The sequence below is a fragment of the Dipodomys spectabilis genome, unplaced genomic scaffold (genome assembly GCF_019054845.1).
Source record: "Dipodomys spectabilis isolate Male_0828 unplaced genomic scaffold, ASM1905484v1 ptg000379l, whole genome shotgun sequence".
NCBI classification, from domain to species: Eukaryota; Metazoa; Chordata; class Mammalia; order Rodentia; family Heteromyidae; genus Dipodomys; species Dipodomys spectabilis.
Window position 1 is genome coordinate 431,980 of NW_024871056.1, and position 21,712 is coordinate 453,691.

General features: G+C 58.3%; 1 protein-coding gene across 1 annotated transcript in view; it reads right to left on the bottom strand.

The window, feature by feature from the left end:
- The window catches only part of Dnah17 (dynein axonemal heavy chain 17), a 104,709-nt gene that overhangs the window by 7,030 nt on the left and 75,967 nt on the right, over nt 1–21,712 (bottom strand). The window contains exons 56-74 of the mRNA XM_042667148.1: nt 21,459–21,692; nt 19,759–19,923; nt 19,302–19,397; nt 19,002–19,219; nt 15,584–15,791; nt 15,114–15,229; nt 14,135–14,327; nt 13,698–13,933; nt 12,566–12,688; nt 10,627–10,831; nt 9,937–10,101; nt 8,648–8,788; nt 8,262–8,432; nt 5,733–5,855; nt 4,892–5,085; nt 2,673–2,821; nt 1,727–1,866; nt 1,131–1,358; nt 96–287 (exon numbers count right to left, since the gene is read on the bottom strand). Of these exons, the coding sequence (XP_042523082.1) occupies nt 96–287; nt 1,131–1,358; nt 1,727–1,866; nt 2,673–2,821; nt 4,892–5,085; nt 5,733–5,855; nt 8,262–8,432; nt 8,648–8,788; nt 9,937–10,101; nt 10,627–10,831; nt 12,566–12,688; nt 13,698–13,933; nt 14,135–14,327; nt 15,114–15,229; nt 15,584–15,791; nt 19,002–19,219; nt 19,302–19,397; nt 19,759–19,923; nt 21,459–21,692 (3,297 nt within the window). The remainder of the gene's footprint in view (nt 1–95; nt 288–1,130; nt 1,359–1,726; nt 1,867–2,672; nt 2,822–4,891; nt 5,086–5,732; nt 5,856–8,261; nt 8,433–8,647; nt 8,789–9,936; nt 10,102–10,626; nt 10,832–12,565; nt 12,689–13,697; nt 13,934–14,134; nt 14,328–15,113; nt 15,230–15,583; nt 15,792–19,001; nt 19,220–19,301; nt 19,398–19,758; nt 19,924–21,458; nt 21,693–21,712) is intronic.

Here is a 21,712-nt window from a genome sequence, read left to right on the forward strand (position 1 = left end):
GGGAGGTTGCGGGTGCCGCGGTGCTGACATGTCCTTTGGTTTATGGACCCCGTGTGGAGGCCCGGCATGGCCAGGCGGGTTGGGATGCATCTCACCTTGGGGTTGGCCTCCAGGTAATTGTAGAGCACATTGATGGAGATGGTGAGGTCCCCGTTGTTGAAGGGATACGACCGGTTCCAGCCCTGGGCGCCAAACTTGCGCCTCTCGGCCACCACGGCGTGAAAGTAGCACAGGGCGAAGAGGATGCACTTGAACTCGATCTCCTTCGTGCACATCTCCAGGGTGTCCTGGCGAGGAAGCGGAAGACGTCACGCCAGAACCTGGTCATGGCCCGATGCTCCAGGGTACACACAGGTTTGGGGGGCGGGAAGCGCCAGTGATCCTAAGTGACCTCCTCCACCTGATCTGGTCCCTCCTCAGATGAGTGCAGGGAACATCAGTGTGTGTGTGTATGCACACACATGTGCATGTATGCATGAGTATACTCTTTCCCTTTCCAAGATGTAGTTTTGTCACAAGTGAGAGAAACACCACTATTTTTTTTTGTCAGTCATAGTCTTGAACCTTCTGGCCTGGGCGCTGTCCCTCAGCTCAACTCAAAGCAAGCACTCTACCACTTGAGCCACACACAGCACCACTTCTGGTTTTCTGAGTAGTTTATTGGAGTCTCATAGACTTTCCTGCCTGGGCTGGCTTTGGACCCCAATCTTCAGATCTCAGCCTCCTGAGTAGCTAGGATGATAGGCGTGAGCCACCGGCACTCAGCAGTGATACTACTTTCTATAAAATACATTCTGTGCTTCAGAATATTCTGGCTGATGGACCACATAGGAGCCTGTGAGATTATAACGGAACTGGACTGGATGAACGGCTTGACAATGACCATCTGAGAGCAGTGTGGTTCGAAGCCAGCCCAGGCAAGAAAGTTTGTTTATGTGACTCATCTCTCCAGCTAACCACCAGAAAGCCAGAGTGGAGATGTGACTCAAGTGACAGAGCGCCAGCTTTGAGCCCTGAGTTCAAGCCCCAGGACCAGCACAAACACAGCAGCAGCTATTTGTGTCTACTGTGCAAAGCCCCAGGCCACCTCTATGTGCTTTTCCTTCATCCCTGGCACCCCGCCTCCCTACCTGGGTGAAGAGGTCCAGGGCCTTGTGCAGGTTGGCGTACATGCCGGTGGGTGGCTCGTTGGTGATCTTGATGGCGTTTTCCAGAATGCCCTGGGGGATGATGTGGGCCTCGGGGGAGGGGGCGGGCTCGGCGCTGATGAACACACGGTAGTCTTCGTGGCTGCCTATGCTGTAGCGCTCCACCTTCTTGTCCAGCGTGCTCAGCCACCGGGCCACCAGGTGGATGTTCTTCAGGGAGGAGGACCGGGGTTAGGTACCCTGACCAGGGCTCACCTCGGGGGGCTTCTCCAAAGCCTGCAGGGTGAGTCCTGTGCATTCTTCCCCACCATATTGAATGTGAAGCTTTGTGTCCTTCAGTCTACCCAAGCATGGACCCCGGTGTCCTCCCTCCACGGGAGAACCCCCACCGGCTGCCCCTGCCCTGGCCCTGGTCCCGGTGCAGTTGATCGTGGAGAGCCCTCTCTTCAGGGGCCCGTGGGACAGTGTTAGTGCCAGTCCCATGTCCTGCTTGCGTCCAGGCTTTGAGCTGTCCCCGGGGCCCCTGCAGGGGGCCTCACCTGCAGAATGACCCAGTGCCCGCTCCCCGGGGCCCCTGCAGGGGGCCTCACCTGCAGAATGACCCAGTGCCCGTTCTCCGCAGCCACGTCCAGGGCATTCTCGGCCACCACCTCCTGTCCCTGCCCCAGAGACACGTTGTGGAGCTTCCCGTTGTCTATGGTGAAGCCCAGTTTCTTCCCTAAAGAAAGGAACACAGGAAGAGCTTGGGGCAGGCAATTCGGTGAGAGGTTCAGTCCCCGCAAAGAGGCCTTGTTTGTTTTTGTTTTTTGTCATCACGGGGCTTAAACTCTGAGCCTGGGCACTGTCCCTCGGCTCTTCAGCTTGAGGTGCTACTTCTGGTTTTCTGAGTGGTTAATTGGAGATGAGAGTCTCACAGACCTTTCTGCCCAGGCTGGCTTTGAACCGTGACCCTCAGATCTCAGCCTTCTGAGTAGCTAGGATGACAGGCTTAAGCCACCGGCTTCTCGCCTTGTTTATCTGGGAAAATCCATGTTCCATCAGGGTTGCCGTTTAAAGGATCTCGCGTGGCCAGCTCAGCGACATTCGGGACGCTTGTCACGTTGTGCGATGGCTGCGCCCCCCCCCCCGGGCTCTGGTGCCCACGCGTCGCCCCTCCCCCAGCAGCTGGCCACCGCCCACCTGGCAGAGCCGTGTTCTGCAGCATGGCTGCACCACCTCCAGTCTGTCCGCTCACCAGCTCCTTTTCTTCCCCTGTGGGTGTGTGTGTGTGTGTGTGTGTGTGTGTGTGTGTGTGTGTGTGTCCGTCCTGCAGTGCCTGTGCTGGGTTGTGTGGTGATCAGCTGTGTCGCTGCCCATTGCTGCCCGTCGCTGCCGGGAGGTGTGCCCTCAGTTCCCCTGCCCTCACCCACACAGGTCTTTCTGTTTTGGATGCGGTGGGCCTAACGCGCGTGCATGGCCCCTCCCTGCAGCTCCCCTCCCCCCCCCCCCCCACCCCGTGTGTCGACCTGGGGCAGCAGGACTTACCCAGGGCCTCCACGTCTTTCAGGGGGTCCACCCCTGGGGAGAGGATGAAGAAGATGGGCGTGGAGGGGCTGCTCTCCTCATAGGACTTGGAAAACTCCACACTCCGGCCTTCCACAAACTTACTGCCCATCTTTTCCTCCACAAAGTTCCTGGGGGCGGGGGGGGGGGGGGAGAGGTAGGGGATGGGGCTGGGTGAGGCCCTGGGGCAGAGGAAGCTGCCCTGGACTAGTGTGAGGGGTGAGGGGCGGCCTGGGCCGCCTCCGGGAGGACTAGACAGGAAGTAATGGCTTCTGGGGGGCAGGGTCTGCCCATCCTGGGCCCAGTGCCCAGTGCCACGGCACCCCCTCCCCCCACCCAGGCCTCGGGAGGCACACAGGGGCCCGGCCCAGTGAACGATCGCTGGCCCTGGCTTGACAGGTGCACAGGTCACGGGGGACAGGTACGTGAGGAAGCAGCATTTCTGGAGGCTACACAGCGGCTGGATGGCTCAGAGGAAAGGCAGCGTTAGAACACAGAGAACTTCCTCTGTACCTGTGGGTACCAGGACCTTAGCTTTTTAGCTCGACCCCACAGATCCCAGGAGGCCTCCGGGAACCCCTCTGGGGAAAACTTGGGGTGGAGGGCGCCATCTTTGGCTTTCAGATATCTGCCCACCGGGAGGCGAGTTTCTCAGTGGCTCTCCTGCGCTGGATTGGGCAGACTAGAAATGTCAGGCCCAGGTGTGTGGGTCTCTGCTGGGAACTTGATCTCCAGCCAGCCGCTGCTCCTTCCCTTCCCTCTGCTCCCCACTTGCCAGCATTTTCGGGGTCCTGACTCTGCCTGGTGTCTGCTGGACCGGGCAGTTTCCTGGGCTGGTGTTAGGGGCGATTTGTGCGTGTGTGTTGGGGGGCTGCTCGTTCTGAACACCTGGGTTTAATTCAGTCCTTTGCAATGGACTTAGAACACAGATGTCATGACCTGGCTGAGCAAGGGCTGCGCCAGGGCAGAGAGGAAACGAAATCACCTTGGCTGTGCCCAAGGTCATTGTCCACAGATGAGTTAGTGCCGCAGGGTGAGGACACTGAAGGCCTGCTCCTGCCCAGACCCTCACGGCTGGCCTCCGCCAGGGCCGGCTTCCCCCAGGGCCGGCCTCCCCCAGGACCGGCCTCCCCCAGGGCGGGCCTCCCCCAGGGCCGGCCTCCCCCAGGGCGGGCCTCCCCCAGGGCCGGCCTCCCCCAGGGCCGGCCTCCGCCAGGGCCGGCTTTCCCCAGGGCCGGCCTCCGCCAGGGCCGGCCTTCCCCAGGGCCGGCCTTCCCCAGGGCCGGGCTTCCCCCAGGGCCGGCCTCCCCCAGGGCCGGCCTCCCCCAGGGCTGGCTTTCCCCTGGGCTCTCGCAGGCTGCCTGGCTTGGCCTGCAGGCGTGCAGGGCAGGGCCGTGCCCCTCTGCGCTCTGCTTCCTCCTCACCACTCCTGGTCTGACAATAACCGGCGAGGGGGGTCAGGGCCCGCGCTGCCCTGGGGCATTCTGCTGGTGTCTTTTTGGGACATCTGGCTGCGTCCAGGCCCCCAGGAGAGGCGAGAAGGGCAGAAGGCACTCAGCCGCAGAAACCGTGAGAACGGCTTCCTGGCGCCTCCTTCCTTTTCTTCTGTGCCCAGACTGGGGCTTGAACTCAGGGCCTCATGTTTTTGCTCAAGGCTGGTGCTCAGCTCTCCACTTCTGGCTTTTTGCTGGTTCACTAGGGATTAGGGTCCCTTGGATCTGCCCAGGTTGGCTTTGAACCACAGCCCTTGGAGCTCAGTGTCTTGCATGGCTAAGGTTACAGGTGTGCACCCCTGGGACCTGGCATGGGTCCCTTCTGCGTTGTACCCCACACCCTGTTCTAACACAGCAGGGTCAGATCAAAATGCCAACTTGCTGGAACCGGCCTCCACTAGCGTGAACCGCTGAGGAACTGAGAATCAACTGGTGGACAGTTTTTCCCCAAACACCCTAAGAAGGACCCCACTTGGCTGTGGAGGGCATTCACCTGGCTTTCAACATCCGCGTCTGGCATGGAGAGCTCCCCCAGCCCCTGGGACGTGTCACAGCGTGTCCCTTCTCCCAGACCAGTGGAAAGGGGGTCCTGCCGACCACACGGGAGACATGGAGAGTTAGCCAGAACCGGCTCAGCAGGAGCTCTGTGGTCAAGGCCTCGATTCTGAACCAGGGTGGTGTCTCCCCTACACCCCCGCGCCCACTCACTTGACGGCGTAGGTCATGCGGTCCGGCCGCATGCAGCGCACCATGCACAGCTTCTGCAGGGCCGTCTTGTTTTTCCACTCCTTGGGGAAGATCTCCTTCTCGGGGGCCTCCGACTCCACCAGCTTCTTCCACCGTTTGGCGGACCCTTCGATGTCATTGTCCAGGTTTTTGAACTCGTCCATCTCTGACAGGGCCTGGGGCAGGCGTGGAGGTGCGGCTGACCCTCCCCGGGTCAGCGGCCACCCTCCCCGACCTCCTCGTCCTCCCGGTCCTTGAGAGGCCACGGCGGCGGGGGGCTGCGCTGTCCTTCCTGTCCCGCCTCCAGGGGACAGGAGCCCAGTGGGGGGTCGGGGGGACCCCTCCAGGAGCGAGGCTGCCTCACAGAGGGCCGGAGGACGGGAGGGGACCTGAGGGCCTGAGTCTGAGGTGGCTGTGCACTGTGCCCTTCCAGCCTGGAAGAAAGGATGGGGGTCTGGGGGAGGCTGGAGGAGGCTGGGGGGCTCCCACCCTCGATGGCCGGAGGCTGGGAGGGCAGCGGGAGCCTAGCAGTGTCACCCTCGAAGAGGACACAAGGGCAGGGCCTTCTGGAAGCCAGCAGCTGCTTCTGCTCTACTCACTCTATCACCCCTGCTTCGGTGGTAATGCTGTGTGTGTGAGGAGGACTTGAACTCTTCCTTAACATTCTCCTTCCTCCCGCGCCCCTCTGCTCCCCGCCTGCCCCATCCCGGACTGGTTTGACCCGTGGTCCCCAGATCTCAGCCTCCGGAGGAGCTGGGAGTGCCCGGTCTTGTTGGAGACCTTGTGGGATTTGGGGTGCCTAGGGCTGTGTGTGGAGGCTGACCTTGATCCCGCCCCAGCTCTGCTGCTGCAGGAAGTCCACCGGAGAGACCACCCCGGCCTTGAAGGGGAAGCGGAGCAGGAAGTCCAGCTCCACCGGGTTCAGCTCCTTCTTCATGGACAGGACCTGGGGAGGGAGAGTGCACACTCGCTGCCAGCCTGCCGTCGGGTGGATGGAAGGGTCTAGAAGGGTCATCAGCCTTCAAGATGAGTGCTCTCTGGTCCTCGGGTTTGGTCGAGAGAGAGGGGCTCACACCATCCTGCCCCTAAGACAGAGGGCTCACACCATCTTGCCCCTAAGACAGAGGGCTCACACCGTCCTGCCCCTGAGAGAGAGGGCTCACACCGTCCTGCCCCTAAGATAGAGGGCTCACACTATCCTGCCCCTAAAAGAGAGGACTCACACCGTCCTGCCCCTAAGAGAGAGGACTCACACCGTCCTGCCCCTGAGAGAGGGCTCACACCGTCCTGCCCCTGAGAGGGGACTCACACCGTCCTGCCCCTGAGAGGGCTCACACTGTCCTGCCCCTGAGAGGGTCACACCATCCTTCCCTTGAGAGAGAGGGCTCACACCGTCCTGCCCCTGAGAGAGAGGGCTCACACTATCCTGCCCCTGAGACAGAGGGCTCACACCATCCTGTTCCTAAGAGAGAGGGCTCTCACCGCCCTGCCCCTGAGAGAGAGGACTCACACCGTCCTGCCCCTGAGAGGGCTCACACCGTCCTGCTCCTGAGAGGGCTCACACCATCCTGCCCCTAAGAGAGAGGGCTCACACCGTCCTGCCCCTGAGAGGGCTCACACCGTCCTGCCCCTGAGAGGGCTCACACCGTCCTGCCCATGAGAGGGCTCACACTGCCATGCTCCTAAGAGAGGGCTCACACCGTCCTGCCCCTGAGAGGGCTCACACCGTCCTGCCCCTGAGAGAGAGGGCTCACACCGCCCTGCCCCTGAGAGAGAGGACTCACACCGTCCTGCCCCTGAGAGAGGGCTCACACAGTCCTGCCCCTGAGAGGGCTCACACCGTCCTGCTCCTGAGAGGGCTCACACCATCCTGCCCCTAAGAGAGAGGGCTCACACCGTCCTGCCCCTGAGAGGGCTCACACCGTCCTGCCCCTGAGAGAGAGGGCTCACACCGCCCTGCCCCTGAGAGGGCTCACACCATCCTGCACCTGAGAGAGGGCTCACACCGTCCTGCCCCTGAGAGAGAGGGCTCACACCATCCTGCCCCTAAGAGAGAGGGGCTCACACCGTTGTGCCCCTGAGAGAGGGCTCACACCGTTGTGCCCCTGAGAGAGAGGGCTCACACCGTCCTGCCCCTGAGAGAGGGCTCACACCATCCTGCCCCTGAGAGAGGGCTCACACCGTCCTGCCCCTGAGAGAGGGCTCATACCATCCTGCATCTGAGAGAGGGCTCACACCATCCTGCACCTGAGAGAGAGGGCTCACACCGTCCTGCCCCTGAGAGAGAGGGGCTCACACCGTCCTGCCTCTGAGAGAGGGCTCACACCATTGTGCCCCTGAGAGAGAGGGCTCACACCGTCCTGCCCCTGAGAGAGGGCTCACACCATCCTGCCCCTGAGAGAGAGCTCACACCATCCTGCCCCTGAAAGAGGGCTCACACCATCGTGCCCCTGAGAGAGAGGGCTCACACCGTCGTGCCCCTGAGAGAGAGGGCTCACACCGTCCTGCCCCTGAGAGAGAGGGCTCACACCGTCCTGCCCCTGAGAGAGGGGGGTTCACACCATCCTGCCCCTTAGAGGGCTCACACCGTCCTGCCCCTGAGAGGGTTCACACCATCCTGCCCCTGAGAGAGGGGTCACACCATCCTGCCCCTGAGAGAGAGGGCTCACACCGTTGTGCCCCTGAGAGAGAGGGCTCACACTGTCTCTGCCCATGTGACCTGAGGCAAAACTTTATCATCACTTGTGTTTTCATTTCACTTATTATTTATTGCCAGTCCTGGGGCTTGAACTCAGGGCCTGGGCGCTGTCCCTGAGCTTTTTTGCTCAAGGCTAGCACTCTACCACTTGAGCTACAGCGCCACTTCCGGCTTTTTCTGTGTACGTGGTACTGAGGAATCAAACCCAGGGCTTCATGCGTTGCTAGGCAAGCACTCTACCCCTGAGCCACCTTCCCAGCCCATCACTTGTGTTTTTAGAAAGGTGGTAAAATGCTCCTAACCAAGCTCCGCCTTTTAACCATGCTGAGCATGATCCAGGACCCAGTGCTGTGCTGCCACTGTGATCTAGTCTACAGTGTCTCATCACCCCAAAAGGAAGCCCATCAGGGGCCCCCTGGCAGCCCGCAGTCTCCGTTTCTCAGATTTGCTTCCAGATGTTTCTTCTAAGTGAAAATCCTAGGCCATCAGCCCTTCCCACCTGCCTTCCTGCCTTTAGCTTGGTTTTCCCTGCAGTACTGGGATTTGAACTCAGGGCCCTGTTCACACTAGGCAGATGTTCTACTGGTTGAACCACACATTGATAGCCCTATCTTGCGTTGGTTATTTTCCTGGATATTTTTGCCTGGGCGTTACCTGGAAGGTCACTTGGGCCAGAAAGATGAGCTTGTCCCGCTCAAAGAGCCCCCGGGCGGTGTACATGAAGACGGAGTAGGTGATCTCATCCGTCAGGTTGATGACACGCTGTTTCACCTCATCCGAGGGCGCTGTCTTCTGGATGGCTTTCTCGAACACCACGTTGAAGGCCTGCGGGGTGGAACCCCCAAGCTGGACCCCGGCTGCCCCTCTCTCCTGTCGGGGGTCACTAGGGAAGCACAGGTGGAGGCCCCCACTCCCGACCTCTCAGGGTGCTGGCAGCGGGTGATGGGCGCTTGCTCTCTGCTCCGCCCCCCCCCCCCCAGGGCCCCCTTGCTCTGCCCCGAAGCCCCTGTGTGAGCCGGGCCCACGGCAGGCCCCGAGACCTTGAGGGAGAACTGGTAGATGGGGTTGATCTTGTTGAGGTCGTTGAGGATGAAGTACAGCAGGGAGGCGCGCTCTGCCGCCGGCCGGTAGTTCTCCCTCGCCTCGTTGATTTTAGCTTCTGTGATTTTCGCCTCTTGTACCTGAGAGCAAACCAATGGGTGAAAATGGACAGAAAGTGGGCAGACTACAAGCTGAGGCCCCATCTGTCAGGAGGGGCCCCCAGACGCCTGAGCAGTGGGGCTACACAGACCAGGTGTCCAGCACCCAGGCCAGCACCCATGTGACTGTACCTTGCTTCTTGCTACTCAGAGACAGTTCCCTGTGCCCTGCCACGCCCCCTTCCATGCCCTGCCACGCCCCCTTCCATGCCCTGCCACGCCCCCTTCCATGTCCTGCCACATCTCCTTCCATGTCCTGCCACATCTCCTTCCATGTCCTGCCACGCCTCCTTCCATGCCCTGCCACGCCCCCTTCCATGTCCTGCCACGCCCCCTTCCATGCCCTGCCACGCCCCCTTCCATGCCCTGCCACGCCCCCTTCCATGCCCTGCCACGCCTCCTTCCATGCCCTGCCACGCCCCCTTCCATGTCCTGCCACATCTCCTTCCATGTCCTGCCACGCCCCCTTCCATGTCCTGCCACGCCCCTTCCATGCCCTGCCACGCCCCCTTCCATGCCCTGCCACGCCCCCTTCCATGCCCTGCCACGCCCCCTTCCATGTCCTGCCACGCCCCCTTCCATGCCCTGCCACGCCCCCTTCCATGCCCTGCCACGCGCCCTTCCATGCCCTGCCACGCGCCCTTCCATGCCCTGCCACATCTCCTTCCATGTCCTGCCACGCCCCCTTCCATGCCCTGCCACATCTCCTTCCATGTCCTGCCACATCTCCTTCCGTGTCCTGCCACGCCCCCTTCTATGTCCTGCCACGCCCCCTTCCATGTCCTGCCACGCCCCCTTCCATGTCCTGCCACGCCCCCTTCCATGCCCTGCCACATCTCCTTCCATGTCCTGCCACATCTCCTTCCATGTCCTGCCACGCCCCCTTCCATGTCCAGCCACGCCCCCTTCCATGTCCTGCCACGCCCCCTTCCATGCCCTGCCACATCTCCTTCCATGTCCTGCCACATCTCCTTCCATGTCCTGCCACATCTCCTTCCATGTCCTGCCACATCTCCTTCCATGCCCTGCCACGCCTCCTTCCATGCCCTGCCACGCCCCCTTCCATGTCCTACCACGCCCCCTTCCATGCCATGCCACGCCTCCCTGCTCCTGGAAGGCTGGCTGCCCACCTTCTCCTCAATCTCATTGGCTGTGTGCTTGGTGGTCTCCAGGTTCTCCACCAGGGCCGTGTCTCCCAGGAAGTTTCCGGAGGCAGCTGACAGGCGGGCCAGGAGCGAATCTTCCAGTTCCTTGAGGACAATCTTGAATTCGTTCTGAGACTTGGTGAGGTTTGCCTGCAGGAGCAGCAGAGACCCAGCAAGTCTCTTGGGCCTCCCTGGAGCTGCAGTGTGTGTGTGTGTGTGTGTGTGTGTGTATGCGTGTGTGTGCATGTGTGTGTGTGTGCATGTGTGCGTGCGTGTGTGTATGTATGTATGTGTGTGTGCGTGTGTGTGTGTGTGTGTGTGCGTGTGCCAGCATGCACAGGGGTACCTGGAGCCCTGAGGAAGGCCCTCAGACTCCCCATTGTGAAGACCTCAGGGATGAATCAGAAGGGCAAAGAGGCTCCTCTGAGCCTCAGGGGTGGCAGAGCCCGAGCTGGGGGTTTGGCCAGTGGCGCAGGCCACCGCGTAGCCCATGGTGGTGGTGGGGGGAAGGTGGGGCCTCTGTGCGGTATTTGATTCAGAGTTCAGTGCGGGGGAACATCGGGACAAGAAGGAACAGCGTGCTGGGCACGAGTCAGAGGAGCAGGAGGACCCTGGGGTCCACAAGGACCCATGACCGGTGACCTGTGACCTGTGACCTGCCTTCAGGCCCATTACCTTCAGCTGTTCGAGATCTGGGCGCTCTTTGGCCACCACGGCGGCCAGCAGTTGGTCCTCCAGCCCATCCCTGGTGACCAGGAAGTTGATGAGGGTGCACTGCGCCTGCATTTCGGGCTTGTAGTGCGGGTTGAAGTACTTGGTATGCAGGATGAGACGGAAGTTGGGGTGGTACTCCACCTCCTTGTCACCGATCTTGATGAACCTGCAGCGGGCGGAGGCGGGCAGGGAGAAGCCTGGCAGTGGTGTCCCTGTGCCACAGGGTCGGTGCCCCGTGGAGCCCCCCCCCCCCCCCCCGGCTACACCAGAGCCTGGTCTGGGACAGGTCTCCTTCCCTCGTGCATGGCTCTCACCTGCAAGGGTGGCATTTACGCAGCTGCCTGCCCAGTAGGCTCACCAGGGAGCCGGGACAGAGACTCTGCCAGCCCAGTGCGGCGCGGAGCGGACGGGGCCAGGCCGTGGCTGCTCTCCTACAGCAGCTCTGCGCGGCCCTCCCTGGCTCAGCTCACTTTTGAGGCCTCTGTTTGGCTACATCCCTTCAGTACCCCTTAGGTACCAAGACTCATGCCAGGCTCTCCTCAGAGTGTACAGTATCAGGTGTGTGTGTGTTGGTGGTGTTTTTTGGTCAGTCAAGGGGCTTGAACTCTGGGCTTGGGTGCTGTCCCTCAGTTCTTCAGCTCAAGGCTAGCACTCTGCCCCTTGAGCCATAGCGCCACTTCTGGCTTTTTCTGCTTATGTGGTGTTGAGGAATTGAACCCAGATCCTCATGCATGCAAGGCAAGCACTCTACCACTGAGCCACCTTCCCAGCCCTGCTCTTTTGTTTTTGTTTTTTGGTCCAAGACTGGGATTCAAAGTCATTATCCTATGCTTTTGCTAACTAGCTGGTGTTCTACCACCCGAGCCATGCCTCCAACCCCAAAAGTGACTTCTGTTGGCTGACATTTACTTTTTGTGGGGCTTGAACTCTGGGCCTGGGCACTGTCCCTCAGCTCTTCAGCTCAAGGTGAGCACTCTACCACTTGAGCCACAGCGCCGCTTCTGGTTTTCTGGTGGTTTATTGGAGATCAGAGTCTCACAGATTTTCCTGCCCTGGCTGGCTTTGAACCACGATGCTCAGATCTCAGCCTCCTGAGTAGCTGATATTTACATTTTTAAAGTCAGTTTACTTTTTAAATATACTATAAAAGGAATGCTAGCTCAACTCATCAGCTTATGACTGGATGAACTAGATGGAACTGTTTATTGGGCAGTGGGATGTTGTTCAGCATGGCTGGGAAGGAGGGCGTGCTGGTTACACATTACTACATGTGTAAGTGAAAAGAGCAGATGAGGCACCCATTGTGTGTGATTCTCTTCTATGAAGTATCTGGAGGGGGAAATTCAGGGACAGGAACTAGATCTGTAGTTGTGTAGGGTTGGGCTGGTCACATGGAGAGTGAGAGCTGTCCATGTTTGGGGTGTGGAAATGCCACGAACCACACAGACTCTGTTGTGGTTCATTTCACCAGGAGAGTGTGTGTGCATCCTTGGACTTGGAACTTTGGGCCTGGGCATTGTCCCTGATATTTTTAACTTAAGGCTAGTGCTCTGCCACTTGAGCCACAGCTCCACTTCTAGCTTTTTGTGGTTAATTGGAAATAAGGGTTTCACAGACTTTCCTGCCTGGGTTGGCCTCCTGAGCAGCTGGGATTACAGGTGTGAGCTGCCGGTGCTCAGCTTCACCTGAATATACACATATGGACTGCAACTCAAGATTTTCAAAATGCACAGAAGAAAAAGGAGGCGGCGCCAGGCCGGGCCTCGGGGGGCGGGGCTGCACCGGAGCCCCCAGGGCTGGATTCCACACCCAGCCCCTGCTGAGTCCCTGCCATCTGCCCGCCTGCCCTCCCTCCCTCCCTCCCGGGGTGGCAGAGGTTGGCCTGTTGGAAACAACTCACTTTCCCTTTTTGATGGTGTTCCTGCCCAGGAGAGGGTCCAGCACAGGGTCCACGGTCTCACCAATGTTTTCAATGAGGAGCGTGTCGCCTTCCGAGATGGCCTGCTCGATGATGTCCAGGTAGCTGCGGGCACAGCACAGAAACCAGGGGAGGTGTGAGGGGCCGGCATGGGGCCCGAGAGGCCAGCGGGAAGCCAGCAGGCAGCCCAGCCCTCCCACGGCTGCTCCTTTCCTGAGGAGTGTGGAGGGGCTTCCTGCCCAACCACTCCGGGGGGATTGTGGGAATGGAGGTGAAGAAGGGAGGGGCCAAACGCTCCTAGGCCTGGACCCCAACCCACATCCCAGGACAGGAGGCCTGACGGGCGTGGCCATGGGCACCCCGACGGCTGCAGCCATGCTTTCATGAGGGATGAGGATACAAAAATGACGCGAGAAGCTGGGCGCCGGGGGCGCAACGCCTGTCATCCTAGCTACTCAGGAGGCTGAGATCCGAGGAGGGTAACGGTTCAGAGCCAGCCTGGGCAGGAAAGTCCGTGAGACTCTTATCTCCAATGAACCACTCAGAACACCAGAAGTGGTGCTGTGGCTCAAGTGGTAGAGCGCTCGCCTTGAGCTGAAGAGCTGAGGGACAGCGCCCAGGCCCAGAGTTCAAGCCCCATGACCCACAAAAAAAAAAAAAAGGAGAAGATGTCAGCCTGGAACCCCCCATCCCCTCCCTAAGCCATAGCCACAAGTCTGGGAACACAGTGATCAGAGGGGAGAGGGCCTGATTTAATTTAACTTATTAGTAGTATTACTGTGATATTCATTTATCTATCTTGGACTTTCTCCCTCAAGGCTGGTATTCTACCACTGGAGACATGCCTCCACCTTCTAGCTTTTTGGTATTTCATTTGGAGATGAGTCATGTGAGCTTTTCAGTGTGGGCTGGCTTTGAACCATAATCCTCTAGTGCTCAGCCTCCTGAGTAGCTGGGATGACAGGCGGGAACCATTGGCGCACGGCTGATTTCATGCTGGGGTCATTCCTGCTTGCCCTCCCTCAGCCCGCCCGCCCTCAGCCCGCCCGCCCATGTCTCCGCACGCCACGCCCCCCCCCCCCCCCCAGCTCTGCCCCTGGCCGCCCCTCCGCACCTCTTCTGTCCCAGGCGGATGGTTTTGAGTGCGCTGCCGTATTTGTTCTTGATCCACTTGACCCCCTGCAGCTGGGCGTCCACGATGAGGGGCCAGCGCTCCGTGTTGCACAGGATGGTGGCATTCTCCGTGGACATGCGGTCGCTGGGGAGGCCCTGGTTGTTCCAGGAGGCCACGTCCGCGTCGTCCGTCAGCAGCGTCAGGGGGTCCAGGCCCTCTGTGATGGGGATGGGCACCTGCAGGCCGGGCGTGCGTCCTCAGAACGGGGCTGCGGCCTCCCGCTTGCTGGGGGACCGCGGTCCCAGCCAGTAACGCCCTGCCCTGCCCCGCCCTGCAGTCAGAGGCCGGACCCCGTGAGCTGAGCCTTTGCCGGGGGAGGCGCGGGCGCTGCAGGGCCTCCCCGAACTCCGCGTCCTGAACAGGACTGTGCGTCTCACCTTTAAGCTGTTGACGTAAGGGATCCAGAATTTTTCCATCAGCTCGTTCCGGTACTTCTTGGTGAAGTAGCCCACGTAGGAGACGAAGGCGGAGATGAGCAGGACGTCCCCGCACAGCGTGACCCCCTGGACCTTGTAGTTCTCCACCGACTCGGCCCAGCGGACATTTTCTGATGCCAGTCCTCCCACCAGCCTGGAAGGGAACCGAGGCGGGAGCGGCTGGGGCCCCGGTGTGCTCCCCTCGACGGCCGCCCCATCTGCAGACTTCCACGTTAAGTCCTCAGCAGCGGGGTGTTGGGGGACTCGGGGATGAATGCTTTGGGGAGAGACATGTGGCCCCGGGTACCGTGCACACGCACACCTTCACTCAAGTGTCCCCGGATGGCATCACCCAGTGCTTCAGAGCTCAGGGTTGGGACCATAGCAGCCCAGGACCATGCTGTGTCCAGAGGGCACGGGCCTGGGCCCCACGGGAGTGGGGCCTCTGGAGTACACGCTGTGCTTCTCGGGCCATCAGCTTGGTGATGGCCCCGATCCTAACTGGTGTCCACCCCACCCCAGTCACGGTACCCATGCTCCTGGACTCTCCTAGGCCTCCCAGGGTCCATAAGCAAATCATTGACCATCAGCCTGGGGCCACTAGGCTACTATTCACCACCAAAAAGCTGGAAGTGGAGCTGTGGCTCAAGTGGTAGAGCACCAGCCACGGGACTTGCACGTATAGAACACTGGGCATGCACGCAGACTGCTTTCCTGTCATTTCCCTGAACCACACAGCTGCCTGGCACCACCCTTGTCCTCTGTGCCGGGTGTGAGAAGAGACAGGGAGAGAGGGCTGTGGGGGGAGACTCCAGCAGCTGCTGATTCCGGTGCTCAGGGACATGCTCTGCCCCAGGGTAAGTCCTGGAAAGGCCTCGGTTATTCCTTTGGTGGCGGGGGCTCAGGGACAGGAGGGGTGGGTCTGGGGAGGCCCGGCTACCTGTTGGCCAGGGAGATAACCCTGTTAGTGGCATCCGCCTCCTGCTGACATTTGATTTTCTCTGCGGTTGCTTTTTCGAATGCTGATGTTAAGTTGCTCAGGTTGGCGTTGAGCTCCTGGGAAAACAGATGGGAAAGGCCCTGGAGTAGTAATGGGAAGACTCTCACCGTTCGCAGCCCTGAGAGGACAGAGCAAGGTCAGCACAGGACAGAGTCCTTTTGGGTGGGAGGACAGTGGGCAGGTCCCAGCTGCCCCCTGCAAAGTCCTGGTCTCAGCCCTGCACGTATATCTCTGTTCGCCCACATCTGCCCACAGGCTCTCTGGTCCCAACGCTGGCCTGCAGTCTCCCCTGGTGCTGAATAATTCACACTGGCAGGCCGAGCCGGCGCATTTGAAACCGAGGTATTGACCGGCAGGCAGCATGAGCTAGTGGCTGGGAGCTGGACGGGGCCCCTTGAGCCGGCACTTACCGCAATCTTGTTCTTGATCCGGGACAGCTTCTCCTGCGCTTCTGCCAGTTCTGCGTTGGCCTCCTCCAGGGCCTGCCTCTTGGGCGCCACGTCGCAGTACACCTCGTAGAAGCGGACGATGTTGATACACCAGGAGCACAGGCCGGCTGCAGCCGTGGATTTGGAGCGGATGAACTCGGGGTCGAAGGTGGGATTGCCTTGGTAGGGCCTGGCAGGAGAACAGGTGCTGGGCAGGGCTCTGCAGGGAGCAGGCCCCAGTGCCCCGCTGCCCAGGGCTAGCCGGGTGCTGTAGCTCACCTTCGATGCCACAGTGAGGGTTTTTTTTTTTTTTTTTTTTGGTTACTTTAATGGTGACAGAAGAAGGAAGAAAAAAAAATGTGGCCCATGTCTTTAATTCTAGCTGCTCAGGAATCTGAGCTCTGAGGATCGGGATTCGAAGCCAGCAGATCAATCTGAAATGCTCATCACCAATTAACCAGCAAAAAGCCCGAAGTAGACACATGGCTCAAGTGGTACAGCAACTTCCCTCCCACCCCTACCCCCGCCATGTTTTTGGTGAAAAAAAAAAGATTAAGCGGAGTGTGAAGCCCTGAGTTCCCAGTACTTCTCCCGCGGAGAAGTGAGGAAGAAAGAAAGAAAAAAAGCAAGTATCTGGCCTCTAAAGGGAAAGTGAAGGAAAGGGCAGTAGGGCTGTCGCTTTGGTTTTGGTGGAGGAAGGATGATTTTGTTTTTGTTTGCTGGGCAGATGCTCTAGCACCTGAGCCACACCTCAGCCCTTTTTTGGTTTTGTTGCTTTTTTTCATCTAGAGTCTTGCATTTATTTCCGGGCTGGCCTGGTCTCTGGTCTTCCTATTTATACTTCCTGCTTAGCTGGGATTGCAGGTGCATACCAGTGTGCTCAGTTTTTGTTTTTTTGTTTGGTTGGTCATGGGGCCTGAACTCTGGGCCTAGGCGCTGTCCCTCAGCTCTTCAGCTCAAGACCAGTGCTCTACCACTTAAGCCACAGCACCACTTCCAGCTTTCTCTGCTTATGTAGTGCTGAGGAATCGAACCCAGGGCCTCATGCATGCAGGACAAGCACTCTACCACTGTATGCTCCGTTTTTAAAAGATGGGATTTTGTGAATTTTTGGCTCAGGTTAGACTTGAACTACCGTCCTCCTGATTTCCACCTCCAAGTAGCTGGGATTACAGGCATGAGCCACTGTGATTTTTTTTTTTTTTCAGTTTATGTTTTATTTATAATATTTTCAGCACATATTAGTTGTACAATGAGAGGCTTCCTTGGGACATTTCTATCCATATATACAATGTATCCTAAGCCATTGTGCTTTTGTAGCAGCACACACAGTTGTGTTTTTAATATCATTTTAACTATGGAAGACTAAAAAAAAGTGGGAAAGAAATATACCAAAAACATTTTTTCTAGGTCAGGATATGTCTCTGTGGTAGAGCTCTTGGCTAGCATGTGCAAGGCTCTGGATTATGCATGTACACACACACACACACAAACACACACTCACACACATACACACAGCACACACACAGCACGCGCATACACACACGCATACACACATTCACATGCACACATACATGCGCATGCACACATTGAGAGCAGCTGCACGCTGTAGTAGATCTATCAGGTTTGTCTTGTTTTCTCATTTTCACTCTTTAAGTGGTTCTGGGATTTGAACTCAGGGCTTGTGTTTACTGTGTGACCCCTCCACCACTTGAGCCACACCCAGCCCTGCCTTTACTGTCATATACTTCAAATGATTCCCTACTTACCCTATCAGTCTCCCTCACGTGTGCGCCTCTGGGGGCCGTGGATCACTCCCAGAATGGACTACCTTGTGAGTGGAAGCTCTGACAACTGCGCAGCCCCCAGGACCCCTTCCCCAGTCCCAGGCCATTCCAGAGGGAGCCATAGGTAGCCCTGGGGGCCGTGCAAGACAGAGCCTCCAGCAAATGAGCACTGAGCTGGGAACCAGTGGCTCACGCCTGTCATCCTAGCTGCTCAGGAGGCTGAGATCTGGGGATCTTGGTTCAAAGCCAGCCTGGACAGGAAAGTCTGTGAAACTCTTATCTCCCATAAACCACCAGAAAACTGAAGTGGTGCTGTGGCTCAAATGGTAGAGCACTCATCTTGAGCTGAAGAACTGAGGAACAGCGCCCAGGACCAGAGTTCAAGCCTCAGGACCAACAAAAACAACCAAATGGGCACTGTATGTGTGAGGCTGAGTGCATGTGGGCACTCCCCACGCATGGATGCTGTGTACACATGCACACACGTGTGAACCGTGTATACATGGGCACACATATACACATATGGGTACAGACACTTCACATTCACACACGTGTCTCTGGGTGCAAGCCTGCCTGTATGTGGGAATGCTTATGAGGCGTAGATAGGTGTCCACACCAGTACTTGTGTGTGTATGTATGTGTGCAAGCCTGCGTGTATGTGGGAGTGTATATGCAGCGTATAGATTTTCCACACTGGTACTTGTGTGTGTATGTGTGTGCAAGCCTGCGTGTATGTGGGAGTGTATATGCAGCGTATAGATTTTCCACACTGGTACTTGTGTGTGTATGTGTGTGTGCAAGCCTGCGTGTATGTGGGAGTGTATATGCAGCGTATAGATTTTCCACACTGGTACTTGTGTGTGTATGTGTGTGCAAGCCTGCGTGTATGTGGGAGTGTATATGCAGCGTATAGATTTTCCACACTGGTACTTGTGTGTGTGTATGTGTGTGTGCAAGCCTGCGTGTATGTGGGAATGCATATGCAGTGTATGGATGTTTCACACTGGTACTTGTGTGTATATAGATGCATGTGAGCCCATGTGTTTGTGGGCACACAGATGCACACACGTGTGCACAGATGTCATGCATTTGTGTGTGTGTTGGCTGGTGTCTATATAGGTATGTGTGTGACCCTATGTGTGAGCATGGCACACACACCTCTTAGTATGTGTGTGCAATGCTTTGCATTCATATACATGTGCACATGTGCATGTGTGTACACACCAGAGCGCACAATGCACGTATGCATTGCATTCAAGTGTGCGTCTGCGTGAGCAGGCTGCTCCAGGGACAGGGCCAGGCCTCTGTGCGAGGCCAGGCTCTCTGTGGTCCGGTGGCCCAGGGTTTCCCGTGCCAGGCCTGTGTGCCGTGTGCCTCTGCCTGAGGCGCCACTGGGGAGGCTGCTGCTTCATTTCTGTCTGCCCAGCTCTCTTCAAGCAGGAGATGGAGGTGCAGCCGCCTGGGAGCCACGCTTCCCCCAACCCTGGCGGCTCACAAGGTGGCCTGCGCTGGCGTCCTCCTCACTCTGCTCAGCCCAGGCCCAGCGGCGGGAAGGACTCGGGCGGGGCCGTCCACACAGCGCTGCCCGACGCAGGGGAGCCGGCCCGACTCACTTGAAGGCTTTCAGGCAGGCCTCGGGGATGTGCTCCTTGTCAAACTTCTTCAGCGAGTCCAGGAACGCGTCCACTTTGCCCATCATGAGCTTCGCGGCCTTCCAGCTCTTGTCCTTGGGAATCTTGCCGCCTGGCGCGGTCAGAATCATGACGGCGGCCGTCACGTTGACCACGGCGTCCGGGGGGGACCCGAAGGACTTCAGCTCCGTCAGGTTGTTCTGCGAGGCCCCAAGCCACGCGAGTGTCACCGCCGGCCCCGGCCAGCGCCCGCCCCGTGCCCCTCTCTGTTGCCTCCATCACCTTATTCAGAGTGTCCAGGGCCTCCTGGGCAGCCAGCAGGGCTGGCTCGGCCTTGGCCAGGTCCGTCTCACAAGCCTTCTGTTTCTCAGTCACGTTCTGGAAGGCAGTGGGACGGAAGGGAGAGTCAGCACAGGGCTGTCCATTCCTGCCTGTGAGGGGTGGGGAGGGAGGACAGGAGCCCACCCCTCAGCTGCCAGAGTGGGTGGGGCCAGGTGTCAGTCCTGCTTTTTATTGGAGATAAGAGTCTCATGAACTTTTCTGCCCGGGCTGGCTTTGAACAGTGATCCTCAGATCTCAGCCTCCTGACTAGCCAGGATGACAGGTGTGAGCCACCTGTGCCCGGCTTTGGGCTTTTATTTTCTACCTGGGCTGGCTTCAAACTGTGATCCTCAGATCTCAGCCTCCTGAGTGGCAAGGGGGCCTGAGGCTGGGGGCCTGGCTGGACAGCCCTGCCTACCTTATTGATGACCTCAACCTTGACCTCTTCCTCGTCCGCAATGGCCTTTTCTTTGCTGACTTTCTCAGTCTCCACACCAACCACCTGGATCAGCTTATCAGCGTTCTCATTCTTCTGCTTGAGCTCAGTCTCCTGGATGGCGAGCGTGGCCTTTAAATCGTCCACCTATGACAGAAAGGCTGGGGATGGGCAAAAGTGGGCATGGCCAGCAGAGCAACCCTCTGTGGGTTGCTCTGAGCAGAGCCGTAGAATGCTGGTGGCTTTTGACTCCCAGGGACTCATTTCTTTTTTAATTTTATTTTTGTCAGTAGAAGGGGTTTGGGGCTTGAATGCTGGACCAGGGTGCTGAATCTTAGTGTTTGGCTCAAAGTAGGCCACTCTACCATTCACACTTCCACTTCCAGCTTTTCTGGTGATTAACTGGAGATAAAATGTCTCATGGAGCTGGGTGCTGGTGGCTCATGCCTGTCATCCTAGTTACTCAGGAGGCTGAGATCTGAGAATCTTGGTTCAAAGCCAGCCCAGGTAGGAGAATCTGTGAAACTCTTTCTCTAATAAACCACCAGAAGGGCTGGGAAGTTGGCTCAGTGGTAGAGTGCTTGCCTTGCATGCCTGAGGCCCTGGGTTCGATTCCTCAGCACCACATAAAGCAAAAAGAAAAAAAAAAGCCGGAAGTGGCGCTGTGGCTCAAGTGGTAGAGCGCTAGCCTTGAGCTGAAGAGCTGAGGGACAGCACCCAGGCCCAGAGTTCAGGCCCCATGACCGGACCCAAAAAAAAATAAATAAATAAATAAACCACCAGAAAACCAGAAGTGGCGCTGTGGCTCAAGTGGTAGAGCACTAGCCTTGATCTGAAGAGCTGAGGAACAGCGCCCAGGCCCAGAGTTCAAGCCCCACAACCACCACCACCAACAAAAAGTCTCATGGACTTTTCTGCTTGGGCTGGATTCGAACTGTGATCTCAGCCCCCCTGAGTAGCTAAGATTACAGGAGTGAGCTACCAGCATGTGGGTTGAGTATCTTTTCAATATCTCAAAGGTCAAGTCTGTTTGAGCAGTGATTCTGTATTCATGGCCTTCTTCAAGACAGTTCCTGGTGCTCTGGGGGTTGGTACTCTGGGTAAACAGATAAAACAAGTCCACCGAGTCTCAGCATTGAGGCGCTGGAGGTGTATGGGTGTCCGGGGCTCTCGGGGTTGGTGGGCGGGGGGAGGGGGACAGGAAAGGAGAGCTCTCTGGGAACCGGTGTGAGTGCCCAGCTTGCCCCTGACCGAGGCAGGGGGCAGGCCATGTCCAGTGTGGAAGCCTCCATTATGGAGGTCATTTGAAGCCAGGAAGCTGACGTGAAAAATCAATACAACAGGAGAGAAAGCCTTGGGATGCTTTCTGAGCCGGGCACCGGGCTGTGAATGGGGCATGAGAGCCGTGCCTCCCACCGACTGCCCGGGACTGGAGAAGCAGCCCTCCCTGATCCCCACGCCGCTACCCAAGCATTTCCCACCCGAGTCCTCACGGGGGCACGCATCCTCACCGGGACCAGGAAGGATGGTTCCTCAGTGGCAAGAGAGTAATGTTCATGCTGCTGTATTTGGTCTTGGCTCCACATGCTACCACCTCCCACAACAGTGCGTGTGTATGTGCATGTGTGTGCATGCATGTGCGCACGTGTGAGCATGTGCCCTGCAGGCCTCGCGTCCGCTACCTGTGACGCCGTGCTCTGCAGCTTCATCAGGCCGTTCTCCAGCCTCTCGATCTTGGCAACCAGCTCCATCCTCTTCCTGGCCAGCAGGTTCTGGTAGAGCTTGATCTGCTCCAGGAAGGTCTTGGGTGTGGTGTAGTTGTAGCGCCTCTCGGTCGCCAGGTACACCCTGGACATCTCGTTGACGGTGGTGTGCACGTAGGCCATGAAGAGGCTGATGGAGATCTTCACCTCTGGCTGTGAGGGGCACGTGGGCC